Source organism: Dermacentor silvarum, chromosome 11 (genome assembly GCF_013339745.2).
Source record: "Dermacentor silvarum isolate Dsil-2018 chromosome 11, BIME_Dsil_1.4, whole genome shotgun sequence".
NCBI lineage: Eukaryota > Metazoa > Arthropoda > Arachnida > Ixodida > Ixodidae > Dermacentor > Dermacentor silvarum.
Genome location: NC_051164.1, coordinates 76,581,146 through 76,599,987, shown reverse-complemented (window position 1 = coordinate 76,599,987; position 18,842 = coordinate 76,581,146). Strand labels below are relative to the sequence as shown.

Here is an 18,842-nt window from a genome sequence, read left to right as displayed (position 1 = left end):
AAAAAAAAAAAAAAAAAAAAAAAAAAAAAAAAAACTTCCTTGAAACGCCATTGCAACCAACCCACTAAAAAGTTTTACAAAAATTATCAGCCAGTTGCTAAACGTCGACAGTAGTACGATTGTTGCACGCGTTACATTTTCCTAGAGGTTGATAAGTACACGCCAGCTTCGTCGTTCAAATTTACCGCGGTTAGCAAATTAGCTGCAACGGCAACCTCGGAGGCTGTTTTGCGAAGCAGCTTTATAAATTATCCTTTTAAATGCTTTGAAACTTTTAAAGCTTATTGTGTAATCTCTCTCTATCTCTTTTTTTAAACACCGTAGAAACAGGAATTTGTTTCTCTTGATTATCGCGTGTTCATTTACGTCATTGTGACGTACATAAAGGCGAATCAAAACAAAGGACACGTTATCATTCCGGGCAGTTTCGGACTTTCGACCGGTGGTGATTGGTGCTGTGCCTAGAATGCACCGTATGATACGTGTATGTTATGTCCGTATCGCTCGCGCAGCGCTGTTGTAGCCGTTGTGGTGTTTAGCGGCAGCGATTGCATATCTGCGATGCACGTTCTTTATTTTCAGTAAATCTCGTTGGAAGCCTAGAGCTTCGTGCTGTGTGATGTGCCGCAGTTTACTCTGAAATTCGCCTTGCAACGTCTGTTCAATCGTCGGAGCGATGTCACCTCGGACTTTCAGCGTGTGTACGCCGCTAGCTTTCTCACTGATAGTCATTTTACTACTTATCGACCCAGCGAACTCTTGGGGAGGTGAGTTTTTAAATATTTGCATCCATCGCAAACCCCGAAGACCGCAGTAGCGGCCGGCTTGCCTCGAAGTTTTGAAAGGGCCGATGCTTGCTTCATTCATTAAAAACCTAGCTATTACGCTCGAGCGCGAGTACAATATTCTCTAATTTGTGTTAGTTACTAATATGCGTCATAGCTGATCCACCGCTGCGACGAAAGAGGAAGTCGTGGTCTTGCAAAACCAAACGCCGCGTTCCTATTCTGAGCTTCCGTCTCTCATATATCTCCGATTTCGTTTTCTTGCTTTATGTTTTTAACGACGGTTTAGTTGTAATGTAGTGTTTAGGATATGTTTACTCTACAGATACGCGAATATTTGTTACGCACGGCGTGTGACGCACCTTTGGGGCATAGAACTTTCTAGAAGTCCCTCGATCGTAACTTAACGCACGCCACTACTAGCGTTGGAAGTTGCACAACTGTAAATAAAAGAAAAATAAAGAGAGAGAGATAGTTATAAAATGTCGCTGGTTAAATGTACCACGTACTAAAAGTGGCAGGACACGGATCACACCTCGCAGTTGTGCAAGTAGAGCTCTCTCTCTGGTCTGGGAGAAGAAACGTTGCATGTTCATTCATTGGTTTCACGCAAGTGGCGTGCCTTAGTAATAGCATATCCACGCCACACATGCAAATAATTGTCACATTTGTTGAATGCTCCATTTGTTTTCCGTAATTACACGTGCATTGTAGTACATTTGGGGCATTACGTAAGGAGTATGTTATATTGCATTATCCGGCTCTGTATTTCTTGTCACGATTAACCTGTGCTGCTTCACATCCATCTAGATCGAGCAACCACAGTCAATCCACATCCCGTTTGTACCAGACGTGTGACACACATTTTTTCAGTTTCCTGTAACAGCTGTTGCTTGAAAAATTAAAACAACCTGTCTTTGCTCAAACAGGACTTGTTCAGTTCAAACGGGCTATCCATTTGCGAATCTAAGGCTAGGATGTTTTCATTGTTAGGCTTCCAAAGCTGCTTGACACATAGTGCGTCATCGTTTCTGGACGCCACGCTCACAATTTAAAAACAGCTTGTCATTGCGTTGAGACAGTGTGCTGTCGGGTACGTCAGAAATAATGGAGAGATGATGAGCTCTGGGCTTCTGACAAAAAGACCTTTTGACTGTTTTGTGTGATAGCCCATTCTTGCGTTGTTTAGAGCCGTTTTTAAAACACCTTGCTTCATTTTGAAAAATGTGCCATCTCTTTTTTTTTTTTTGCTGATGCTTCACAGCGAAGAAAGTGAAACTTAAGGACGTTGAAGTGCTCACACTTCGGGACGGCCAGTACACAACAGGCCGCAGGTCAAGCCCTGTGCCTCAGCTAAAGTGCCTCGGCGGCAGTGCGGGTTGCCAAAACCCACCTGCTGTGGTTCAGTGTTACAACCGAGGGAGTGATGGCTACAGCACTCAGGTGATGACTTCTCTTATTCCTCTGTCCCTCTCTTCTTGCAATACAAAAGCATTTTTATAACTCCTTTTACATGGCCTTTCCTGGTTATGGATTTTAAGAACACCTCAAAATTGTGGCAGTGAGTGGAAAGTACCTTGAGCTGGTACAGATCACACTTGTACAAACTTTACAGAAAGAAAGTAACTGATTACAGTTATGCTTAATTCAAGAATATACCTAATAGATTAGTGATCAGTTAGTTACTGCCCCATGAAAGTAATTGAGCAGTTACTATAAAGCAAACCAATTACATTTATGTCACTTTCCTTCAAATTTTATTAACATTGCATAGATGCAGTAAACAGAACGAGCTGGCCTGGCTTCTTTAGTGTGATCTTTGCTGCCCTGCAGACTTTGTTTATCTTTGTTAATAATTCAAAAAATTTTGGGGTCGTCTTCTGCACTGTGCCCAAGTGTTCTCGTCTTACCTCACCATCTTGTGTAGACGTCAGTAGTGACACTGAAAACTCGTCATATGTGTGCTGAAAGGTACGGTGCTGTTGCAACATAACCACATGCTTGCACGCAAGATCGTGGTTACTCAATCCCGCTATGCTTGTGTCAGGGTCCTCTGTAAAAACACAGTACTTTATTGCTCCTGGGGCTCGGAGAAGGCACTCTTGGTTGGGCCAATGAAACGATGAAAAAAATTGTCCGTAGGTGATATTTCGGTGTCAGCGTCCGAAGTGGTCATATGGTGGAGTGCTAAGATGAGGACACAGATACTGTGCGCTCAAGTTTGGGGTTTGACCTCCCTGAACATGTGCATCCATGAGAATGCAGCATGGCATGACCACAACCATTCTACTGTAGTTCTCACCAAATTTAAGTGCTCAAAACCGTATTGCCTGTTACAGCTTGTCGCGAGAATAAAAGTAACTAGTTTTGGGTAATTGGTTACTGAAAAAAGTAATTGAATTACAGTGAGTGTTACCAACTATAAAAGTAATTGATAAATTACAAAACTACCAAACATTCAATTAATTGGACATAATTTGTCACCTACAAGTCTGGTAGAGATGTTTCCATGCATCTGATCAAAATTTTTTAATATACTGTTGTTAGAAATGCTGTAGTAAGGTTTACATAATGTATTGAAGTCTAGGTGCACGTTAAAGAACATCTGGTGTTTGAAATTAATATAACGCTCACTACTATGGCATCTCTTGCATCCTGTTCTCTTCTAGTGCATTAAACCCCACCAAGGTATTAGACCAATAGGACAGCCTTCTTTTGCCAGTTAGTAATTCAACAAGCATGGAGGTGACCTGGTAGGAACGGACATTAAAGCATCATTGTTGGTGTCAATTTCGTCAGTCGACCTTTGCCATGTGTTCCTCAACACTCTTTTTACTTTGTTGTAGCGCAGGCAGAACGGCAGGGACATGGAAAGGCACTACAAACACGCAGATGCTGTACCAACAAGCCCATGTAGCTACCTAAATGTCTAGTTAAAGAAATACAAGGATGATGAGGGTAGTTCAATTAAACTACTCTTATCACTCTTGTATTTCTTTAAACTAGACATTTATTGGTAATCCTCACATGAAAGTGACCACTTTTGCATCATCTTCTTGCAGAATTCACCAGTAAAACTCTCTGCCATAGATTTTCTCGATGGAAGCTAGTGACAGCTGATTGGCCCCCATTTGTGTAAATTAACCAGACTGTTATGGAACATTATACAGAATGTTAGCATCATCCATGTAAGCAGTCGCATATTTATATTGTGGCTGATAGAAAATTAACGCATTCATTACACATTCTGTGTGCAGGTTGGAGATATACTTTCAAGAAGCTTTGTTCAGAAAAGTGGTGTTCCCAAGGAAGGTGTGCTTAGCTGCACCCATTTTATTTTCAGAGTTAATTGTCTACAGACAAGAATATCATTCATTACGTTTTACTTTATGGTAATCGCATCCAGATAGGTCCAGATAGGGTTTAGGTCTTACAACCTTGCTATGTATAAAAGTCGGGCTCAGATTTCAGTGAACAAGTTGTGCAAGTGGGCTGATAAAAATGCTTTCAAGTTTGACACCAATACAGTTATATGTGTTTTATTTTCACTACAAAGATGTGTTGTCCCAGTTATGCTACAATTATTCTTCAAGGGGAGAAATTGCTACTTGAAATAGAGCACAAATTTTTAGGGGGCTATATATATTTCTTTTTCTTGAACTTTCTTGAATTTATATATATATATATATATATATATATATATATACATATATAATTCAATAAAATGTACTGTAGGTCCGGTGCATAGGTAGTTGAAGAAACGAAGGGGCACACTTAAAAAATTGCATGTTTAATGGTTTAACATTTTGGCCATGGCACGGCCTTCAGAATGAGCCCAGTGCAATACTTGTGTGAGTCATTTCAATGGGGAGGGCTAAAATAAAATGGAGGGGAGGGGACAGTCTGCTGTTGTGCAGCTACCAGCATGCACCTTTTCAGTCAGCGTAAATGGAATGTGCAATTTTTTTTTTTTTTCAAAAGGCTGTAGTATCTAAACACACACATCCCACGTAAAAATGTTCCTGAGACCAAAAGCACATTGAGAAATGTACGTGTAACATATTAGCATCTTAGTTTCTAATTCCCAGATTACAAGTAATCGTTACTTGAAAATTAATTCAGTCTTCCCTCTCAACTGCTCATGACTGTACAGGGGCAATATTCTCGGTTGTTGTTCACACTCTGTAATACAATCACTTTCACAAGATATTGTACGGCTAGGACTGTACAAGTTGGCATCTACAAGTGACAGCATTCCTAGCCTTGTGCCAAGACTGCGTGCTTCGCCTGTAGGCACCAATATAGCTGGTGCCAGTCATGCAAAATCTTGTGAGAGTAAATATATCCCAAGAAACGAACTGCAATACAGGCATTCCCAGATCACAGTCAAGTCAGTTACAGTTAAAAAACAGGGGGAAAAAAAATTGCTGAATTACTTGGTGTGACATGACCCAGATGTTTACGAGTTCCTTTTTTTCCAACTGTTTCTTTCTGTTTTTTTCAGTGGGAGTGCAAGGCTGACATGAGCCAGTCTCAAAAGTTTGGAGCAGTTGAAGTGACATGTGAAGGCTACGATTATGCCGATGACGACTATATCTTGGCAGGATCGTGTGGTGTAAGAGATCTTCCCCATTTTGCTAATTTGATTATGGAGCCTCCCAGTCATCAACCATTTTGCGCATCACGTCACCTTTTTTGTGCGTCTGCATTTGTGAACTGCTGGGACAGAAAAAAAAAATCCTGGTCATTTACTTCACTGGGTTCATAATCACAACCCCTTTTGCAACCCCATTGCCTATTTTTGCATAAAGTGTTACATGTAAGGAGGGTACCCTTTCATTCCCTTGTGTATGGATGCTTATGTCTGTGTATATGCGAAACCCTTTTCTACCCTCTTTTCACCCCTCTTAGATTTAGCAAGACGTGCTTATCTGTAATAAGTAATCCCCTTCTGCACCCTTGTTCCCTTGTCATTAAGTTAACAGCAGGGGCTCAGTGTGTATTTCACTACACCCCATTTACACTCGTTTATTTCTACACCCATTGTGCTGCTGCACGCAGATACAATCTCGCAATGCCCTAGATCTTGATCTGATAACTCTGTACTGTCTATAGCACAATGTGAGATACAGTGATGCTTTCCTGGCCGTATTGCTTCCAACAGTGCTGTATTGCTTCACACCGCTGAAGTTTACACCGTTCGGATGCGTATGTTAATTCTGGATATTTCAAACTGCGTGCTTGCAAATAAAACACCATGAAATGTGTTCAACTCTGACTAGTAATGCCCTGTATTTTGTAATAATGCATTAAGAAGGCACAGAGAAAGATTGGTGAACCACTAAGGCAAAAGCCTGTTGACCCCACTAACTTTCTACCTTGCGGGTGACTGCCACTATCCGTCAGCTAAGGTGGGAGGGGTCCAGATGGAGAAAGAAGCACGGATACATTCAGTGCAGTGTAATCAAGTCCATTTTTCAAGAGTTGTTTTAAGAAATTTTCACTGTATACTCTGATGTTTGCAAAGACCTTGCAAGCACATTAACTACTGCAAAATTTTTGAAAGTTTACTTTCAAGCCCTTCACAGCAACAGTGCAACTGCAGTTGTAACCTTTAAGCCTCGACTCTATGCATCCATAAGAACTAGCTACCATCTCTCTTGCCAATGATTTTGAATGACAGTTTGCCCGTAAAAAATATCTGTGTAATTAGAACTTTAACAAATTATATATATTTAGGGCAAGTATACCATTCTCTAGGTACATTTGATTTACAAGTAATTTGAAAGGAACTTCCAAGTAACAAGTTACTTTTTTCAGCACTTAGTATTCTACTCAGATGCCTGGTACTTGGTGGTAACTTAATTTTTCTGATAGCTTGTACATATGTTTTTTAGTCCATCTCCTGCTACCTGAGAGTAAAAAATACCTGCCCTCTCATTAACCTCTTTTTATACAAGTAAGGTGATGGAGCCTAACTGGTCTTTAAAGGCGCCCTGAAAATAAAAATTTGTTGAGCTGTATTAGTAAATTATTCTTCTACAGTAAACTGAAAAAAGAGAGCACTCTTTCTGGAAAGAGACTTATTAAGCGAGAAAAGACGCAAAGGCTAAAATACTGGTGGCAAAATGGGGATCCATTGATGTCACCAGATTTACCTTTGTGGAGAAGCACCATACTTGCGAATAGCGACAACCTGAGCTTTTTTTTTTTTTCCAGTTTTGTTAATGTAAGATTACTTTACTGAGGAAGCATGATTGCTTTTGTGTGTGTGAATTTTATGTATTAAGGAATTGTGAGGCACACAGACATATTTGTATTTGTTCTTAGGAGCAGGCTTTTCACCAAGTCCCCTTTCAATATGAGGGTGGTGTAGTTGATTTAGTGGATCAAATGGAACTCAAGTGCTTTTATTTTTCCTTCTTATCACAGTTAGAGTACCGCTTGGAGAGGACTGGATATGGTCCTGGCTCATCGTGGGAACAGTAAGTTTCCATTTTTATTACCATGTCATTAGGCACTATTCACTGCATGTTTTTTTTTTTTTTTTTTTTTTGCCTGTTTGCTATTTGCTCATGGCCCTGATCTTAGCATACCGTGAATCTTGCATGGCACACAAGAACAACCTGACATTTTAGAGTAAGATTCATTTGGCGACCTGTCTTCTTAGCCCTGATGCATGCTGATTGTGCCCATTCATGTAGATTGTGCATGGCAGTGGTGTGCTCATTGTCGAAGAACCAAGGAACAATTTTTTGAAGCTTTCATTTGCAAAGAGTAGATGCATCATGCTTTATATTTTTTTTTTTAAGGTTTCTCTCCTACATTTCTAGCTTTTCGCCGGTTACAGTTACTGTGCCTGGAATGAAGATTCATTGTAGACCAGCATGTTGGCAGGCAGCAAGCCGGCATGGGAAGATTGCTGCTAATGTGTTAGCACCACTAGACATCATATGTGATCAGTCAAGTTGGCTAGACCGATGGCCGTAAATACAGTGGCAAAGTTTCTGTATGATCAGACAGCAGCTAACCGCCACCGCCAGCCAAGTTCATCTGTGCGCTTACTTGAGGGAACAGGCAAAGTTTGCATGTGGGCAGAGGCTGAACTCGCCCTACATGGCCTAAATTGCCAGAGTTGTGCAGTCAAGGTCACATGTAGCATCTACATGTTGCAGCATGCGCACTGCACCGTGTAATGGGCAAACATACAGCACTTTTAATATCTTGAATATCACGAAATTTCAGGTGGCTATTGCTTCACTGAAGCAAAGGAACTAATGTCTGTAAACAAGTTCTTTAAACAAAAGTTCGTTTTTTTTTTTTTTTTTTTTGTCTGAACTGCCCACTTGATTTATTGGTTGCATGTATGTGGTTTAGTGGCGCAAGGGCCAGGTATGGCCAAAGAGCGCCATGCCAGTGTTTCATTTATTGGTTGATTGATCAAATGTTTTCCTCATCCACTTTGTGACCAAGAAGTAATGATTGTCATTGAGTGCAAATGGTGCTCAGATTTTAGCGAATATAGTGTAATTAGCTAATTGATGCTTCCAGCTTGCAAGCTTTTATGGGGTGACAATACACAATCTGCGTATTGAAACACAGTCGGGAAAAAGTCAACTTGAAAAGGTTTCATGAAAGATTCCATTAATGTGCAGCATTGTATCTCTATGCATGCATCCTGTTGCTAAACATTGCAGGTCTCCTTTTGCTTCAGCGAATAAGTCATGCAAGTATCAAATATGCTAGCAAACATAGAACCAGAAAGCATGTGGTCAAGCGTGTAAACTTCAGCTATCTACAGTTGCCTTCTCAGTATTTGAAACTGACCCGCCGTGGTTGCTTAGTGGCTATGGTGTTGTGCTACTAAGTATGCATGAGGACGCGGGATCGAATCCCAACAACGGCAGCAGCATTTCGATGGGGGCGAAAAGATTTAGGTGTATGTTTAAGAACCCCAGGTGGTTCAAATTATTCCAGAGTCCCCCACTACGGCGTGCCTCATAATCAGATTGTGGTTTTGGCATGTAAAACCCCATAATTTAATTTCTAAGTATTTGAAACTGGCTGCAAAACTTTTATTTATTTATTCTTTTTGTAGAACTGCAACTTAATTTTGCGACTGCGTAAAAGGTCTAGCTTAAGATAGCGTAGATATAGAGGAGTCCCCATGCAAAGTTTGACGTTTGAAGTACGAGCTGATACGAAAACTATACCATTACCAGCCCTGAGACTTTGCCAAGATTGCTTCAGTCATATATACTACCAGAGTCCTACAATACTTTTCTACTGGTCGCGAAACGTCAGGCCAAGTTTGCCATAGTGACAGCAGCTGCCGCTAGGGGCACCACTGCAGATGAGGAGACTGCGATCACCGGTGTCATCGGCTTACTTTGACGGTTTAGAATAGTTTAGATGGATTTAGGCCCCACTGCACTAGGCCGACAAGCTGTGTTGTGCCAACGGCCGTGTCGGCACACAAGTCGGACCATTTTGACACCACACTGTAAGACACGATAACCTCCTGCGCAGATGTGGCTGTTGTGGAATTTCAGTCACTGATGTCTACGCATACTACTTGAAATTTAAAAACTCATTCTCAACAAGACATTTAGCATATTCGTGGCAAGGAACAGTTAGGGCGTGAGCAACTTTCCGTGTTTGAATACCGATTTATCTGAGCGGTGGCACTTGTCTGCACCAGCACCTATGACCACAGTTGGTTGTTCAGTTCAAGCTCTGTGTAAACCGTGCAGCATTGACATGAAGTAATGACAAAATATTACAAAACATGCTGATTTGCCAATATGAGCATCGTCACATCACACTAGCTGAGATGAGCTGCATGATATGAGTGGCCAGTGGCTTCATGGGCCCCTTTGAACACAGCTACGGGGAAATGGGGGGCTGTTATTGATAGCTGGTTTTAACTAACTCTTGTGGGGTCTCACATGTGCTCTTGGGACAAAGGAACGACAACACAGTGGTGCAAACAATCAAAAGGGCATTTATTGCACCTTTCATACACTAATACACACTAGCTGAATTACTACCAATAGAACATTCACATGGGCGCGCGACAAATCAAGGAAGTCCGACTCACCGCGACCCGATAGCGAGCAAATATGTTTGCCCCATGCTGTGACACCATCGCCTAGTCATTCACGTGTGCGGTCACGCGATCACGTGTGCGGTCATGCGAACGGTGGCGCGTTAGGACGATCCGTGTTCGTCCATACCGGTGCCCTGCTCCGAGCCACGCGAGACGTCTCGCGAAGCGTGGATCGGCGCACGCGCGGGACGTCCGCGTCACTCACCGATCCCAACCCAAAGAGGAAGCGCCCTCGAACTTTCTCCCCCAAGTCACCCCACCGTTCGGAGGCGTTAGCATCACGACACTCGTGCCATCTCCCGCAATGCGCCGCAACCACCACGACCACCGCCGGGCTTAGCCACGCGGAGACGCCGGACTACAGGAGACATGCAGGGAAAACAACATCAGGGGACGCGTGAGAGTCGCGCATCCCCACACTCTTCATCGTGCATGCAGTGTGCTCAATGAAGTATTGTTAAAGGAAACTATGCTGCATATAAGCGCTCACTTCAAGAGCACATAGCTTCCTTTTAAAGCATTGATGCCTGCTGTATAACTTCATAACTGAGCGAGACACTGCATTATTTTGGGGGCTGTCACTTGTTGCCCGTTTTGCACAAGAGGCAAACAAATTGGTCCGCATAAGAATATTATAAACTCCTTTATATGTCATGAATAACACATACAGTTGTGAGATTGTGCACGCATCTAGCTTTCTGAATGTTCACTTTGCCTCCTACGTCGCTGAGTAGGCATAGTTCAATGTCACGTTCAATGTCACTTCAAGTTCACTTTGCCTCCTACCTTGCCGTGCTAATGACCTCTAACGAAAGTGTGGTGCCGGCAAATCACGAGAGCGCAAAGGAACGTTTGGAAAGTGAGGTGCTTGCGTGATCTTGTTCTAGGGCTACCACTATACATAGTCTCATTTCGATCACAGAAGCGCCGGAAAGTGTGACTGGCAGCCTTCGATCGACAACGGTGACGTACTGATGTTGGCTCTGCGCAGTGTCGCCACTTTTCGCTTCTTGTGTGTGCTTCATACAACACTTCAAATCGCTTTGGCCAGAAATGAACTACAAAAGCAGTTCATTCTCTCTAATTGCTTATCTTTTAGTTCAGGTCTGTCTGTAGTGGGTGCACGAACATGCTGCTGAGCTAGGCCTAACATTCGTTGAACGAGATGGACACAACCTCAAACTCTATTTGAACGGCTGGCAAGGGCTGACAATCATGCATTTCAACTTCAGAAGTACATTTCAACACACTTTAAGCACAACTAAATATAGCGTGTCACAGCTAACGTTAGCCAAGCTGTGAAAAGAAGAAAATATATACACAATCTGACAACCGAACACCGTAGCTTCCATAATCTCATCTTGCACCGTGTTTTTCTTTTCCTTTCTTTCTTCGTTTAATTTAACAGCTTGGCTAACGTTAACCGCGACACTCAGTATATGTTCAAGGACAGATGCTGTGGCAATCGCATTGTCTGTGCGATGTTTTCTCTTGGCAGTTGATTTCACGAAGGTTGGAATCTTGTTTCGTCCGCCCTTCTGTAGCCATAACAACACTGCTGCACACAACAGGTGTTTGACATTGTTCTTCAAGCTCCTGAGGACCATTGGAGCTTCTCTGCACATGCTAAAAGGCAAAAAGTGCGTTAAGCCACTACAAAAATCGCACAAACACACCAGCCAGCTGCTGCACGGCTTGCTGAGTGCCCCCTCTGAACCGGTGGTGCCGACGCGCGGTCGCTGTTGGCAGCATATGAAGCTCTCCAATAGTCTGACAGAGAAGTTTAGTGACCAGTAAAAGTATCAAAGAACTCCGATACTGCTAATTTATAATAAATCTGGCTAAAGTTGAAATTTCTTTGCAGTTGACCTTTAATATCGCTGTTCTGCTTTTCAGTTCAGCCTACACCGGCAGCTCCAAGTCTGGTTCGACCTTCCAAACAATCCTCTTCCTCGGCGTGGCTGCTTTTATCATATTTGTCATCTACAAGAGCTGCCTTGCTCCGGAGCAGCTAAACGACGCCCCTCCAGGCTATGACGACGATCCGCCGCCCGACTATCCAGGCACACCCAGAAGAGGCTTTTTTGGCGGTGGCGGTGGGGGTGGTGGCATGCCTCCACCTCCAGGCTTCAGACCCCCGTATCAGACGGGTGCAGGTGAGTTAACCCTTTATGGAGGATGGTTGCTTTATGGTTGCCTGTAGGCATGAGTGTTGCCTACAGGCAACACACCATAAATTTTTTTTTTTTTTGGTGCTGAATTTTGGCATAGTACAGAGTTCATGGCTAAATGTCATCGGATGACTCTGAATAACGGGCAGCAAGAGGCTTCTGCTGGATTAGAATAGAAACACAGGACGAGGAAGAAGAAATTTGGCACGCGACTCACATTATTTCAAAGTATGATCAAGGGAGACAGACCGATACAAGATCTCCGCCTGAACTGGTATCACACGCGTAATGTAAAGCAAATTCAGTGTACACCTATGATATGAAGAGAGCTGTCTGTACAAGTTCCAAATGAAGCCATAGATGCCTTGGGGTGAAGCCTACTTCCAGTTTTCTGCCTCGTGTAGCCCCCCATATTGCTTATTCTCTATGTATTTTGCACATTTAGATTAAAAATAATTCTTTTTTATATTTATTTATTTATATGTCTCGTCCTTAGAGGGTCAATAAGGTTGATAGCTGTGTGAGCTGGTACGGATGCACTGATACAAACTGCGCGACAAAACGAGACACAAGGCAAGAAAGAGAACAAACAAATGCTTGCCCGAAAATCACATCCTCCGGTGTGACACGCGTGCCCTCATTCCCCTGCGCATGTCTGCTTCCTTCCCCACAATCTTTCTTGGGTGGAGGAAGTCTCTCTCCGGAAACTTCGGGCCGGGGCGACCCTTGCACCAGCCGTCACTTGTGCTTGGGGTCAACCGTACAAAGACATTGCCCAGTGTCCGAAGTGCTCTGCTCCTGCGTCTACAGCGGATGCCCACCGTCTACTTTGGACGTGTCCTGGTACAAAGACAATTCGAGAAAGTGTTCTCGAAGGCGTGAAATTGAAGAGTGATCAAGTAGAAGACTATGATAGATGGTTTATGGACAACGCATTTTATAAGTCGCTGTTGCAGTATCTCTATGAAACGGGCCTGCATGTTTATATTTAACCCCATTATGATGTTATGCCGCGTGGCAAACCAAGCGAAAAAAAAAAAAAGTGCTGACTTGCAACCAAGTTTATTGAAAGGAAAAAAAAAAAAAAAAACAGTGTACAGACAGACTGTGCTGCCACCTCCTTTGCGTCTTTGTTACCTTTGTCACCGTGGTGTCACCTTCTTTGTAACTTTGTTATCTTTGTCACCATGGTGGTGACAAGACATTCTGGCTGTACACCATATTTTTTTTAATAGCTTTTTCAATAAAGTCAGTCGTAAATATGAGCTCGTTTGTTCAGTTTTTTACCTTTTGTACCGTCTTGTGCAGTTTGTATAAATGCATCCAGTGACTTAACTACTTTTATGGCAGGCCAATTTACTCGTATATGCTTGGTATACATGGCTTGCCCTTGCATACTTGCCAACCTTTATGATTTTATTGTAAAATGTCCAATTTGTAAAGCTTGTTTACGATTGACACCCAATAATTTCCTTTTGCATCCAGTTTAGGGCAAAATTGATTTCAAGAGACTGTGTAAACAGTCGCCAACCAATATTCTTTAATTGGGCCCTGAACCACTTTCCATCGAAGTGGAGAAAGACATTTGAAGTGAAAATAGGCTATTTCAGAATCACTTTGCTGCAAAAAGTACTTCAATGCGTTCAGCAGAAGCTGAGTTATCGGCAATCAAACACGGCCTCCGTTGTGCTCCCCTACCTCCTTCAATGCCTTGCACTGCGAATGCTACGGCGGAGTGGGGTGGCACCACAACGCTCCGCTCCACAACGCTCCACCAACCGTGGCGCGCAGTTCAAATTTCATTTTGGACTTCCGATTTTGGTGTTAAACGCAAGCCAAACGTGGTTGTCCTCAGCGAGCTGCAGTGTTTAGCCAGTGGACTCGTGGCGGCACCTCGCGGTGGCCGTGGTGTAGCCGACCGCAGCAACTAATAGCAGATGCGCACACAGAAAAGAGCGAGGATCATGGGGTTTTTGAAACGAGAGCATTTGGGAGAAAGGTGACTTCGTGCTCCACTTGCGAGCTACACGGACCGCATACGACAGCAGAACTTGGCTGAGATGTTCACAACAGCGTATGCTACCCACGGACTATGTTATTTGGCCAAGCCTGAGGGGGTAATTCAGGGTCCCTTGAAGTGACTTTATTTATTTAAATTTTTTTTGTATGTGCTATTCATACGACGTACCTGTACCCGCGTAGAAGCAGTGCACAGTGGCAAGTGACACTTCAGCAGCTGCTTACTAAATATTTCGTAACAGTATAAACACTGTTGGGCAGTAGAACATTCCGATCTCCTATTGATCATTCAGAAAGTACCTAAACACAACATTGTTAAGAAAGGCATCTTGTGCACTCTGTTTCCCGCAGCCGGGAGTCGAACCTGCGGCACCATGCCCAGCACCAGTACAGCAAGCCATTAAGCCACCATGGCAGAATTTTTGTACATGTCATAGTCGTACACTGTATGAGTAAATGTATACTATGCACAGATATGTATAGACATCTGGTGTGCTTGCGTGTTTGTGGCATGCATCATACTGTAGTGAGCAAAAATCTACTATATTTTGCATTTGGGTCCCGTTGAGCTAAACTTCTCAGAATGTTCGTGCGGCACTATGCCAGACTACTAGTCTAAGGCAGCATTCTCCTGAACACGCACTGCCATCTTACTTTATTGACACCGCTTAGACAACCTAGAGAAAAAAAAAATTAACCCGCATCCACTCGCACAAAAACTCGGAAAGGGGCAACTGTGAGCACAATGACGTGAGCAATGTAAAAAGTGGTGCTTTGTGGCACCATCAATAAACAAAATGTTATCTATCTTTATGGTGCAGCCAAAGGGCCTGTCCTGCACATTACAGTGTACCATTAGTGTTGGTGTGTGCAACAGTCGTCGACTTGAGGATTTTTACTGACTTTCTCCCTCATCTGTCATGACAGCAATCGTTGCCATCTACTTCTGATTGTGTTCGATCACCTGGACTCGAGAACATTCTCATTCATCAAGATGGTGCTTAAATGGTGGCCACATGTGTGTCACTAGCTCAGAAAGCCGCACAGCTGTTGCTCAATTCCTGGAGTTGACTGAATGTAGTGCTCGTGTGTAGACGTGGTGTGCAGTTTGGATATGCATGCAGTTAGTCTTAGTACTCTGCTTTTTTTTTTGCATTTTTTTTTCTCTCTCTCTGTTCTTTTTTTTTATCTGTGTAAAGTAGCAAATGGGACTTGTGTATGGTTGCAACTCCCCGTCCTTTGGTCTGTTTCCTCTTTCTCTAGTGCAACTGATACTTGGCTCCTTTATCTGTTATGGCAGCTTATTGGCAATGGCATTCCGCTGGTGGGCATAAGGTTGCAGGCTTGATTCCTGGCATTGAAATCTGCATATGGAAGGCTAGAAATGAATGAGTGGAACCGTAAAGGATGGACTGACTTGTAAGAAGCTATTGCTATTTGTGAGAACTTGGAACATGCAATAAGCACCCTTTTTAATGGCTCCTTCATGATAATTTAGCTGGTTGTATAAGTACTCTGCGAACTGTGCTTTTTTTTTTCTTTTCTTTTTTGTAAATTACTAACATTACTCTTGCTTCCGGTTCATGTGTTCATGTTAAAGAACCCAGGATGGTCAAAGTTAACTATAGCGCTTTTCATATCCAGATTGTCACTTCAGGGCCTAAACCTTGTCATTTAGGCTGGGATTCCTTTTTATAATGGTTTTATAATGGTTGCACTGTAATGCTCTGCACTCCATATCACATGAAGGCTGGCTATGCGTGACACATGTAAATTTTTCAGGCTGTGGCGCAGCTCCTGGCTCACCAGGTGGTGGCTTAGGAGGAGGTGGTTTCTGGACTGGGGCTGCCACAGGTGGCCTGCTGGGTTATCTCATGGGAAACAGAAAGTAAGTCAAGAGATGAGCTTGCTCTTTTTTTTTTTTTTTTTCAATACGCTCATATCCTCTTCAGTCACAGACTGATGTGAAATTTACATAATTTTATGCCAATGTGCTGGACACCATAGAGTTTCCTACAATAATTACTTGGAGGAAATTCTGGCACTGCGATCATTCAGCCGACGTGGGAATGATAGGTAGTACATGGATTTGTCCGAGCTTTGCGATTGGGGCTTCAGACGTTTTAGTCGCTTTCTTTATTATACTCTTAATCTGCCTTTATTGGCCAAAATTTCAGAGCAATGTGTACTTTTCAAAGTCATTCATACCCTTATGCCCACCCGCCGTGGTTGCTTAGTGGCTTTGGCGTTGCGCTTCTAAGCACAATGACGCGGGATCAAACCTCGGCCATGGCGGCCGCAGTTCGATGGGGGCGAAATGCAAAAACGCCCGTGTCCCATGCATTGGGGGCACATTAAGGTTCCCCTGGTGGTCAGAATTAATCCGGAGTCCCTCCACTACGGCGTGCCTCATAATGAAATCGCGGTTTTGGTACGTAAACCCCCAGAATTCAATTCACTTCAGTTCTTATTTCGGTGCCAGCGAATCTCCTCCTGGGTCGCTGCACGCCACCTTCACAGCTGTCGCCGCCAACTCTATTGCGATAAGTATCTTCACTTATCTGTTTTCCAGCGCGTGGGGCATAGTGTCGTTGGAAGTGCACTGCACACATTTAATAGGTGATAACCCAAACACGCCGCCGTTCCCAGCTGCAGGCGGTGCGATGTGAGCGTCGCATTTGGCTCCGACGGCATCCAGCGTCACCCGCCAGCTCAATGTAATTTCGGTTTCCCGTCGCCGTCACAAAGCACTACGCTATGGCAAAATAACAAAACATGTCTCGGGCCGCGGGAGCCCCACCAGCTCGACGTGCGCCGGCGTCTCATGCTGCACTGATTCGAGCAATGCTGAATTCACATTACGTAGATGTCAACTACAGTTAAATCTGTCAAATTTTTTAGTTGCATCGGATCGTATGTTTTCCCGGTTCGTACGCGTTTTCACAAAACTTATGAACAAGGTTCTGCTGTAATGTAGAATTTGTCTGAAATATTGTCATCATTATGTCTGCAAAGATACCTCACTGTCACGAATTTCGGCGTTCCAGAAATGGACAGACACACAGTGTAAACATGCTAAAAAAAACTATCTAAAAAAATTGTAATAAAGAAAAACTAACAGTAAACTACCCTAACGCACCATATAAACCCTATACACACACACGAGGCACTCCAAAAACTAGCTATATACATAGAAAGAAACTAGCCCTCGGCTATATACTGTTCCTCCGTTCGACTAAACGAGAAGTCACGAGCAATCGAACGTTCTGACCGTCGCCACTCGTGTCGGACTTCGACCCAGTGGGGCGAAGGACGTTGGCCTGCTTGGTTGCAACGCGGCGTGGGTGTCGACATTCGTTACAAGTGGTAAGGTCGCGGTCCTTCGCTGAGACCCGCATGGCACAGGACGGAGTCTGCGCCTGTCAGGTGTTGTGCCGCTGACGTGGCCAGGCGATTGCTTCCATGGCATGGGCAGCCGGTTACGGCAGCATGGGGGCTGGACCAAGGCCACGGAGCACAGCCACGGCGACGCACTCAGGGCTCGGGAGCTGTCGCCGGCCAACTCACGAATGTCCCCTCTCCGGTCCGGATCCCCGATGAATCCTGATCACGTCACCAGAGTGCAACTGGCGATGCGTCTATACCAGTCCATGCCGACGTCAGCAATGACCGCTCATCTCCACCTTCGTCTCCTTTTTCTTCATTTTTTCTCTCGCGCTTCACGTGCTTTTCATCTCACGGGGTCCATTCTTAGTTTTGCCGACCGGTATCGTCGTCTTTTTCACATTATCACACGTGCTTTGTTGGTGACTCATGACACGCACCCTGTATATTAACATTTGTCCTGTGCACTGTCAGTAGGGACATCAGAAACAACCCTGATAAATGAACATGCGATAGGTTGATCCACCAGCTAGCCCAAACATGCACTTGCTAAAAAAGTACAGCCTAAACTTGCTTCCACAAGTGCACTTGCACAGCATTTCGTTTCTTGTACATTCTTATCAAGGTGTCCCTCTGTCAACTAAACCAGCTAACATACTTAATTCTTGCAGTAATGCAGGCTACAGGACTGCGTATGGCTACCCTAGAGAAGGCACATTTGGCTCATCTTCATCATTTGGTGGACCCTCGACGTCAAGTGGTACACATTCGTCCAGTGGTAAGTGAATGGTTTGTTTTGAACTCTAATGCAGTAAATAGAAAAGCCCTTCTTAAATTCTCAAATAATGTCACGTCTAGTTTATGTCCAGATGGGCAATGCATTCACATCAAGAGGTAGTACTCGGTCTTCATTCAGAGCAGTTGTGCAAGATCTAAACAATTTCCGCTGACCTCTTTCAGCATACCTTTTAATTATTTTAGCCACAGTAACTACGGTTTGACAACTGGCATTTCTGTATTCACAGGTTTCGGAGGCACGCGACGGAGGTAATCAAATCAGTGGCCAACCAAAATCCTGCCGCACATCATCTCACCATTGGAGTGACCCTAAATCATGTCATCAAAATAAAATTATGCTGCCTTTCTGTGTACCAATGTGTGCTCTTGCATTTCTTTTCTGGGAGCGCTGGCCATAAACTATTTCACCTTGAAGTGGTGTAGTATTTCCTACTGAAATCGCAGTGCCAATGACTTGAGGTTGGGAAGTCTTGTACATCACTTTATTTTTTTGGCAACTTTTGGTCTTTGTGCAGGACAAAGACAACAAAAGTTGGCCGATTTGTCGTTTACATTTTCATGTGCAGTTTTGATCTA

General features: G+C 43.6%; 1 protein-coding gene across 1 annotated transcript; it reads left to right on the top strand.

Annotated features, from left to right (window-relative positions):
• Positions 1–415: 415 nt before the first annotated feature.
• On the top strand, positions 416–18,619 carry LOC119433878 (store-operated calcium entry-associated regulatory factor). Its single transcript, XM_037701161.2, has 8 exons — positions 416–767; positions 2,050–2,228; positions 5,290–5,400; positions 7,218–7,270; positions 11,791–12,050; positions 15,867–15,972; positions 18,140–18,246; positions 18,494–18,619. The coding sequence occupies exons 1-8, from the start codon at positions 677–679 to the stop codon at positions 18,517–18,519; spliced, it is 933 nt and encodes a 310-aa protein (XP_037557089.1). The 5' UTR covers positions 416–676; the 3' UTR covers positions 18,520–18,619.
• The last annotated feature ends 223 nt before the right edge of the window (positions 18,620–18,842 follow it).